The 9925-nt window shown below is 40.3% G+C and overlaps 1 protein-coding gene across 1 annotated transcript; it reads left to right on the plus strand.

Moving 5' to 3' along the window:
• The first annotated feature begins 1694 nt into the window (after positions 1-1694).
• On the plus strand, positions 1695-3753 carry LOC118556650 (potassium voltage-gated channel subfamily A member 3-like). Its single transcript, XM_036124676.1, has one exon. It carries the CDS (start codon positions 1836-1838, stop codon positions 3387-3389), a length of 1554 nt encoding a protein of 517 aa, XP_035980569.1. The 5' UTR covers positions 1695-1835; the 3' UTR covers positions 3390-3753.
• The last annotated feature ends 6172 nt before the right edge of the window (positions 3754-9925 follow it).

Below are 9925 nucleotides of genomic sequence, written 5' to 3' on the forward strand. Positions count from 1 at the left end.
TATAGAAATTATCTAACTGCAGTGATAATGATATTAATCGCTCGTTGTGGATTTTATTTTCTCACCTTTCCGGTTGGTAATATTTTAGTTAATGCTTTTCATTTAGCCCAGGTGTATGCATCTATACTGTAGTCCATTATTTGCATCAAAAAGTTAGAGAGGCATTCAAATTGTGAAATCATCACAACATACAAAGAAGTACGGATATTTCTTTAACTTTTTGTTTCGGCCAGTCATCTGTGTATTTTATTGGGACTTTATGTGTTAAGCCAAAACAAAGCAGCCCATGTTTGTGAATTGGAAGGAAAACATGCATGCATGTAGAACCATCTTTTTTGTAGTTACGGAGACAACTTGTTGGAAGGATATGTCTGCTACTTGCCTAAGTTCACACAGGTTCTGCAGGAGGTTTTTCCTTCCCATTAAAAGGGAGTTTTCCTTTCCACTGTCGCTTCATGCTTGCTCAGTATGAGGGATTGCTGCAAAGCCATCAACAATGCAGACAACTGTCCCTGTGGCTTTACGCTCCTTCAGGAGGACTGAATGCTGCTTGTCAAGACTTGATGCAATCTGCTGGATTTCCTTAGAGAGGAAACCTCTTGACCAATCTGTATAATCTGATTGGATTTGACTTGATATGTGTTATGAATTGGTGCTACATAAATAACATTTTTTGAACTGAATTATTATTATTATTATTATTATTATTATTATTATTATTATTATTATAGCTCAAGGTCAATTGATTAATTGGCTAGAATTTGTAACCGCAATTTTCAGACAGACTGATTTATTGATATGTTCATCTGACACTGGACATGGTCCTGTTAGGAGAGAAGATGAGCAAAGATTATTTAATTTGCAACAAGTCAAAAAGAAGCACATTCGACATTTTTGAGTGGATTGAACTATCAGTCAGAAATCTTGATGAAGAGACTATGAATCATTAACAACTGTGATTTTACATTTCCACCGCAGCTGACACTTGCACCCTAATGCTTCTACGGTGTGACTTACTGTATTTTGAACACGACTGTTGTTGTTTTCTTTCTTAGTGAACGTTATGCAACTTATTTTGAAGATTTTTTTTTTTTTTTAGAGGAGGCCACGTTTAGACGAACACAAGCATGCGGTGGATGCACCACGGGTTCAATTCAGGTCTATTTAGAAGAGAGCAAATTGATTTACAGGGGGGTTGTGGGTTTGTTTTCAGTACCATGGAGAGCATCACCCCCTGAGCAACAAGCAGGACGAGGCCAGACAGCTACGAGGGGCTTCATTCATGCTGAAAGACAAACAGACTGACTTTGTGGGAACTTTGTTTTCAGCTGATACACAAAAAAAAAAAAAAAAAAAGTCAGATCCCATTTGGTCGCTTTCTAACACAAGCGCGGCGTCAGTTGTTAGTGGAAAACATGGCAATGCTTTCGTGATGCGACGCTTCCCTTTCATAGATTCACGCGTTTGTTTGTTTTTTTAAGAAAAAACTAACAAAATAGTTTGCATTCACCTGTTGTCTTTTCCACGCAGTGAATGTGACATCTTTTTTAATGAACTTTCATGAACTCTAGTCTGAATAAGACGAAAGCGTCAAGTTAATTCCCGATTGGGCGGGTGGTGGACGTATGTCAGACATATGCGCCCCGTGGGCGGGTGTTTGCGTGTTAGAAAGGGGGGGGGGGGGTGGAAGCGGAACTAAGTGCAACGCGTCTCCCTGTGATTGTTGATGCTTGGGAGGCATGTAAGTGGCGTCCGCTTCAGCTCTCCAAAGCTGTGAGCTTTGGCTGGGAGTGACGCGGCGCACTCTGCCTCTCCAAGCAGAAGGAAACACCTGTATGGATGAGCAGCTCTCCAGCGTTGTCCAGCCGCCCTCCTCAGCCGAGCACAGGGGCAGATTCACGATTGAAAAGCGGGGTTATGGAGAGGTGGAGAGGGACGTCATGACGGTGGAAAACATGCTGGAAGAGTCGGCCGTGCTCTCAGCGCCTCACCTGTCCGCGGATCGATACGAGCGCAGCCGCCAGGGATGCTGCGAGAGAGTGGTCATCAACATCTCGGGTTTGCGCTTCGAGACGCAACTCAAAACTTTCAACCAGTTCCCAAACACGCTGCTCGGCGACCCGAGGAAACGGATGCGCTACTTTGATCCGCTCAGGAACGAGTACTTCTTCGACAGGAACAGACCCAGCTTTGACGCCATCCTGTACTACTACCAGTCAGGGGGGCGCATCCGGAGACCTGTTAACGTGCCCATTGATATTTTCTCAGAGGAGATACGGTTTTACCAACTTGGGGAGGAGGCCATGGAGAAATTCCGCGAGGACGAAGGCTTTATAAAAGAGGAGGAGCGCATACTCCCCAAAAACGATTTTCAAAAGCAGGCTTGGCTTTTGTTTGAGTTCCCTGAAAGCTCCGGACCTGCGAGGGGAATAGCCATCGTTTCAGTGCTTGTGATCCTGATTTCAATTGTTATTTTCTGCATGGAGACTTTGCCTGAATTTCGGGACGAAAAAGACATATCCACAGTGGAGCCCACGGTGAATGGCACTGCTCCAAATGTGCCAAGCCCCTTCACGGACCCCTTCTTTGTGATAGAGACGCTCTGCATTATATGGTTCTCATTTGAGCTGCTGGTCAGGTTTTTCGCCTGTCCCAGCAAAACCACTTTCTCTAAAAACATAATGAATATCATTGACATTGTCGCCATCATCCCTTACTTTATCACTCTTGGGACGGAGCTGGCCGAGACGCAAAACAACGGGGGCCAGCAGGCGATGTCCCTGGCAATCCTCAGGGTGATCCGGCTGGTGAGAGTGTTTCGGATTTTTAAGCTTTCACGACACTCCAAGGGACTCCAGATTTTGGGGCAGACGCTCAAGGCCAGCATGAGGGAGCTGGGCTTGCTCATCTTTTTTCTCTTCATAGGAGTCATCCTCTTTTCCAGCGCTGTTTACTTCGCCGAAGCGGACGACCCCGCGTCCAGCTTCACCAGCATCCCAGAAGCGTTCTGGTGGGCAGTTGTGACAATGACCACCGTCGGATACGGGGACATGCACCCGGTCACCATTGGCGGCAAGATAGTGGGGTCGCTGTGCGCAATAGCGGGCGTGTTGACCATCGCCTTGCCCGTGCCGGTGATTGTGTCGAATTTCAACTACTTCTACCACCGAGAGACGGACGGAGAGGAGCACCAGCAGTACCTTAACTCGGTCAGCTGCGAGCACATGCCCTCCGGGGAGCAGATCAAATCGTGCAGCTCCTCTTCGCTCAGCAAGTCAGAGTACATGGTTATTGTGGAGGGCATCAACAGTGCGTTCAAGCAGCCCAACTACACCACAGAAAACAACCAAAACTGCGTAAACATCAAAAAGATCTTCACGGACGTGTGAGGGACGTGTTGGATCATTAATGAGGCGTAAAGAAATGTTAGGTCTAATGCTGCAACCTTTTTTGTTTAGCCAATGGTCACCTGTCAGTCCATATCTGTGGCTGAGCTTAGATGTCCGTTTTTCTTTTTTGTTTCTGTTTTTTAAAGATCCTAATTACCTATTAGGCCGGAAAGATCTAGCGGACTGTACATTCTCTTTATAAGTCGCTGGCTAAATAAAGTGCATTGTTCAAACAGATATATTTTAGGGTAAAACGCCACACGATGCCTACATATCTTGATGTTATGTTGCCAGTGTTGTCGGTTTTGGGATACACGTGTAGCATTTCCTCCTGCCAGGCCAAGAAAAAAAAAAAAAAAAAAAACATCAACAAAAAAACAACAACAACGTGTTGTGCTTCGTGGAAAGAGCAGTCGTCCAGTAATATTCTTAATGTATTATGGTGATTTATGTAGCCAAATGCCTGTTTAGGTTATATCTACTATCAGAACCTGTCCACGTGGTTGACTCTGCAGTCTTGTTTGGAGAGGTGAGAGAAGGAAAATGCTTATCACGAAATGAAAGCTGTATTTTCTTTATACTTATACTTATATATATAAGTCATATATATATTGAATAAATACAGACATTTAGAGATCACGGCTCTGCCTGTTAATAGCGCTTTAAGTTGCGCAACAACAAAAAAAAGCGGGATGGGATAAAATGAATAGACTGTTGCGCTCAGTGATGACATACAGCGTGGATGAAAGGAGGCAGGATGTGCAGCAGGTCTCCGCCTTGTGATGCAGTCTCCATGACGACGGTGGTTTCCCCTCCAACGTTTCCATGGAACTGTGTTCCCCAAATATGTCCCATGTTCCCCCTCACAGCAGAAACACAGCAAACCATTTTAGCTGATTTATTTTTTTTTTTTTTGGGAAGATATGGAAAATTTAGATTTGTACATAATTTATTTTATTAATTTATTTAGTTTTGGGGTGGTCAAGGTCAATAAACAGATTGTAATTTCGTTATTTGCTCGTTTGAGGTAGAAAGTAACCTGGTGTATACAAATATGTATAAGTATGAGCTTAGATTGATACTTTATTTTAAACGTTCAGATATCGGCACTATAGTCCGCTCTCAGTGGTCAGCACTGAAAGAGAAGGATGATAGATAACCTCTCACTAACTCAACCAATACAGTTAAACAAGCAAACAATGACAATCTGTTGCATATGCAAATGAGAATAGTGTGAAAATCGACCAGCATTTCAATTTTGTGACCAAATAAAAGATGGAATCAGCATCCCATGAAGGAACCATCACCATTATCATAATAATGTAAATAGTAACTGTTGTAATTGTACGATCAAATGCAATACCAGCATCATGTGTGTTAAGAGTGCCTAAAACGTCTATATAAGAAAAAAACCTCTAAGTATAACACAACTACTTATCAAGCTAATATACATATTCACAACAACTTTTTTTTTTTTTTTTTACAAACTTTACCTATTTTTGCAATAGGTGTGGGGAATGATAGGGGTGCAAAAAACAGTTTATAAATTAAGTCAGGAAACTGGTCAAAAAAGGTCTCTTGTCAAATAAAGGTATGTTTTAGGATTAAATGTCTTTCCGTCTTTAGTGCTTTTATTACTTATATTTAGGATAAATAGGTCTTTTTCATCATTGAGGTTGCTGTTATGTGGGACAGTAGGAAGAGAGGACCGTCCCTCTTTATTCCTCATGTCTGCTCCTCAGATCTCTGAGTTGGCATGCCAACTGACGTCAGCCACCTTTTCATCTACACCAGAAGACATACAGACGCATTAGCTTTAAAGCTGAGAGCTAAGGTGACACAAACAAACAGTGAAACTAAAAGGCGTCTGAAAAGTAATTACCACCCTGCGTGTCCTTTCATGGCTCATTACGGCTTGTAGCATGAATAGACATGTGACATTTTATTAATGTCTGAGCTAGCTGAGTGTTCTGCTGCAGATTTATATGTTAGTTCAGAACCTACCGGTGGGATTAAAGTAATAGTAGAAGCATTTAGTCTTCGCCAATTACCAATATGAGGGAACTAGTTGTTTATAATATCAGATAATGCTCTCTTTAAATAGATTACGTATATTTATTATTGAGAGATGTATCAAAAACATAACCTTTCAATAAAATCCTCCTGTACTTCGTTTTAATGGGGTTAGTCCTTGTTTATATCGCCTTTGACCCATAGCTTTAGTCACATTGACAGCAAGCTGATCTGTGCTTCTAACATAATTAAAAATGACTCACCACTGCCATCTAGTGGGTAAAATAAAGTGTTACTATTAGGAGGGAGGAACAGCAACATTTGGAGATAGTGATTCAGATTAAATTTTGTTGTAGACATGGTTTTGAACTGATGATACTTGGGAAGTCAGTTGTACACATAAATTAATTTTCATCTCTCTATAAGTTTTAGAGACCCACATTTTCAAAGTTTTGTTTATATGGCATGTCCAGAAATGGTTTTATTAGTATTTTTTATGTTTAATCTTGATGCCAGAGCTGCACTTTTCTTCGTCCACTTCACAAGAAAAGCAACAAATTGGAACCAAATTTCTAATGATGAGATCATGGCGCTGTGTCTTTAGTTTATCATGATGTGATGTATGCGCCAGTAAAAGGACATCTATCACTTGAATACTTAGAGTAAATGCAGGCAAGTAAAAATTACTCAAAGTAAAAGAAACAAAAATGACTCATGCAGCATGGTGGAACAATACATGTTCCAGTAAACAGAAACTAAAATATGTCTGGAAAGCGCTGTAAATCTTCCTTGACAATTCGCCTTAGTTTGGCCCATTGTTTTTATTTCCCATTAGACAAATTACAGCCTTTAAGCCAGAGCTGCTAAAAAACTTTACTTACACTTTGCACAACTTTGAAAAAAGCAGAGAAACAGTCCTGGAGGTGGTTTTGCAGAGTCCTGGGTTGTTATTGAAGAAAGTCCCATTGTAAAATCTCGTCATGTCTAGAATAATAAAGCAACATGTAAGCAACTATAAGGAACTAGTATAAACCTGGGAAGAGTAACAGACTAAAAACAATAGGCTTTTATAATGATGGTCTGAGTGCTGCACTCGACTAAAGCATGATAAATATAGCACTATAGAAGAGTTATTGGCTTTAAATTGGCTTAAACATGTGGTATCTCTGCACATGGTGATGCCAGAATGAAGCAGCTTGTACTCTTACCAACACTTTACTGATTTTTTTTCAGTAAAGTGCTTTTTTTTCTTGCAGAGCTGAAAGGACCTCCCTCCTGCAAAGCACTTTACATTTGTCCCAAAGCTGCAGGTGCTCTAGATCAGAACTGCTGAGTTGCACGTTTTTTGTTTTTTTTCTGTATGCCCTTCTCGAGTTCAATTCCTTCCTCGATGTATTTTTAACCGGCAAAAATGAAATGGGCCTGCAAATTGCCCAGAGTCATTAATCATGTCCTGCATTACTCAACCATAGGGCTGGCGAGGTACACCTGCAAGCTGGACCATCTTTCTCTGTTGTGGATTGTGGAGAAGCAAAATGTAATTAGCAGTAAACTAGTTAGACTTAATATCCTGGGATATAATGGGCCATCACTGTAGATTAATGTTGTTTTGTTCCCAGTTGTCATGGTAGCATGTATTTACTTTGTGCTTTAAGGCCCATTAGTTTCATATATATACATACATATGTATATATATATATATATACATATGTATGTACGTTTATATATATATATATATATATATATATATATATATATATATATATATATATATTATATATATATATATATATATATATATATATATATATATATATAGATATATATTATATATTCACTTATCTATTTTGGAGAAAAAACAGGGCCCTTAACTGTGTAATTGAATTCATTGTATACCTAAAGATGACCTGAGTAAGTACAACATACATTTTTCAAATGTTGATTTCACTTATATAATTTTTTTTAAAATTTTGGTCATTTTGATTATTTTGCAAATAATAATTTTTACAAGTAAAAAAGCCACACATTTTTTTTTTTTTTTTAAATAAAGTTATATGATCGAAATTAAAAAAAAATATTACACAATTGCCGGCATAATGAAAAGCATATCCATATACTGTACATTATACATTGCTGTTCACTACACTCTGCTGAGGTTCTAAGGACACTGGGTTGCTTTAAAAGCGGCTTGGACTCTCGTCCAGGACGAGTCCAAGGTTGCGTAGGGCCAATTCCTTAAAATCTTAAATTGAACTTTTAAACAATTTAAAATCTTTTAATTTATCTATGAAACCATCAAATCAAACATAACAGCGTTTTTATTCTCAATACACAAACATGAAAGCTGTACTTCTATTGTCTGCGTTGAAATTCAAACATTTATGGAGACCTCTAATGGCTTGAAGGCCCTAAGCAGTGACTTGGTTCGCACGTGCCTGGGGCCGGTGCTGCTCTCATCCTCCAATCGACCGTAACCCAAAGATACTTTAACCTTTGGTTTACATCGGTCAAGCAGTGATACAGCAAAACTATTAATCAAAGCAGGTACTTGTACTTTAGGCCCTTTGTGTAGGTATGAAGTCCTGCATTATAGCACCGTCGCTATACAGCTTTTAGCAGAAAGAAGCATGAAGGGTTGAAAAATACCCAGGTAGATGGTTGCTCTGACCCAATAAAACATAATGGAACAACATCAATAGATTTGATAATTGGCTCCTGGTTATTGAATGTAGATTAATAACTATAGAAGCTTCATATTGGACCTCATATAACATGGATTTTGTGCCTGTCCATTCTTCCTCCAGACTCTGAGACCTTGATTTCCAAATAAAATGCAACTCTCTTGTCTTTTCTCTCTTGAGACAATGTTGGCTGCTTCTGACATTTATGTTATGGTTCAGGGATTGCTTAACATGAGGAATGCAATGGTCGTTGCCCAAGTCCTGGATATGTGCATGTGTGGTGGTCCTACCACGTTTTTCCTTCCACTCAACTTTTCATAAGTATTCGATACAGCGCTTTGTGAACAGCCAGTTCCTTTAGCAATACCTTTTTGTAGCTGACCCCCCCTTGTGGAGAGTATTAGGAACTGCCTTCCAAATAACTGTCAACTCAGCAGTGTTCCTCATGTTTGTGTAGGTAATAAAATGTCCATAAAATAGCATCTCAGTATTAAACCTCTTTGGTATTGTCCTGTTATATTTGTATATATGTTTTGAAAATTTGAACGTTGGATTTAAATTAGCAATAGAATGAAGAATCTATATTGTCACCATGTGTTACCATGGTGAAATATTTGATGAGACAGCCACATGGTATAAGCCATATCATATTCACAAACCAAAACAAACACTTGGAATCCATACCTACGTGTGTATTAGTCTGAGTTTCAACTTTTGACATTCATTACTGAAATAAATAAATGTGTTGGGTGGCAAATGTAGTGTTTAATTTTATAGGTGCATGGAAGGGAATAAAAACACATTGAAATACCAATCTCTGACATAAGAATCTCTACGGGTCACACGGTGGGACAGCTTTCAGCACTGCTGTAGGAAGGACTTGGGTTCACATCCCAGCCCGTCTGCATGGGGTTTGCATGCTTTCCCTGTGCATGTGTTGGTTCTCTCTGGGTGCTTAGGGTAATTTCTCCCACATTCCAAAATCATTAATTGGTGTCTTATATTTGCTTTTAGGTATTCGTGTGTGTGTGCGTGCTTGGTTGTTTCTCCCGTCTCTTTGTTGCTCTGTGATGGACTGGTGACAGGCTCCAGTTCCCCCGTGACCCTGCAGGGACAAGCAAGTTTAGACAGTGGTCGGATCAATAGAGTTCATGCATGAACAAAAATGATGTAAAGGATATTGCCCTGGAAATTAAGTTATTTTAATATTATCGCCAAATTCAGATTTTGCCATGGACAGTGAGTGCTTTTAATATGCATCTCACCTTGGCTATGTAATTAGACTAACTTGTCTCCACAGACGTAAAAATGAAAGGCCAATCCAACTCGTTAAACGCAGCATAAACAAAGACAAATGAAGAGCTGCACGCCTGCTTGTGTTTTTAATAGGTGCCTGACTGTGACACACTGTGGCAACACATGCAGCTGTGCTACTGTGGCTTTTGTGTGTGTCTGAGCGTGGCACAGCTGTAAGACAGTCACTTCTTCCTATGCCTCAGTGCACGCTGCCGTAGGTTCCTTTGAAACAGAAAGGAACGTATGAGGAAACATGCACACATAGGCTGAAGTGCATGGTGTCATCGGCAAAGAACAGCACAATCAGCCTCTGCAGTTGGTTCTCTGTGACGCTGCATGCAGACGTGAGGATGAACATTCATGGTCCTGCTCAGTCTGAGTTCATAGGGGAGAAATTGTGAAGACCCCAGGCTTCTCCCCTCTTACCCCCCCCACCACCAACATCCTTCCCTGTGTGGCTGCTTCTTCACGCATTAACCATTCGCCACATGAGAAGATGCAATTCATCTAAGCAGAGTGTCGTCTGGTCTCTAATGACACCAAAAA

This window comes from Fundulus heteroclitus, chromosome 20 (genome assembly GCF_011125445.2).
Source record: "Fundulus heteroclitus isolate FHET01 chromosome 20, MU-UCD_Fhet_4.1, whole genome shotgun sequence".
Classification (NCBI taxonomy): domain Eukaryota; kingdom Metazoa; phylum Chordata; class Actinopteri; order Cyprinodontiformes; family Fundulidae; genus Fundulus; species Fundulus heteroclitus.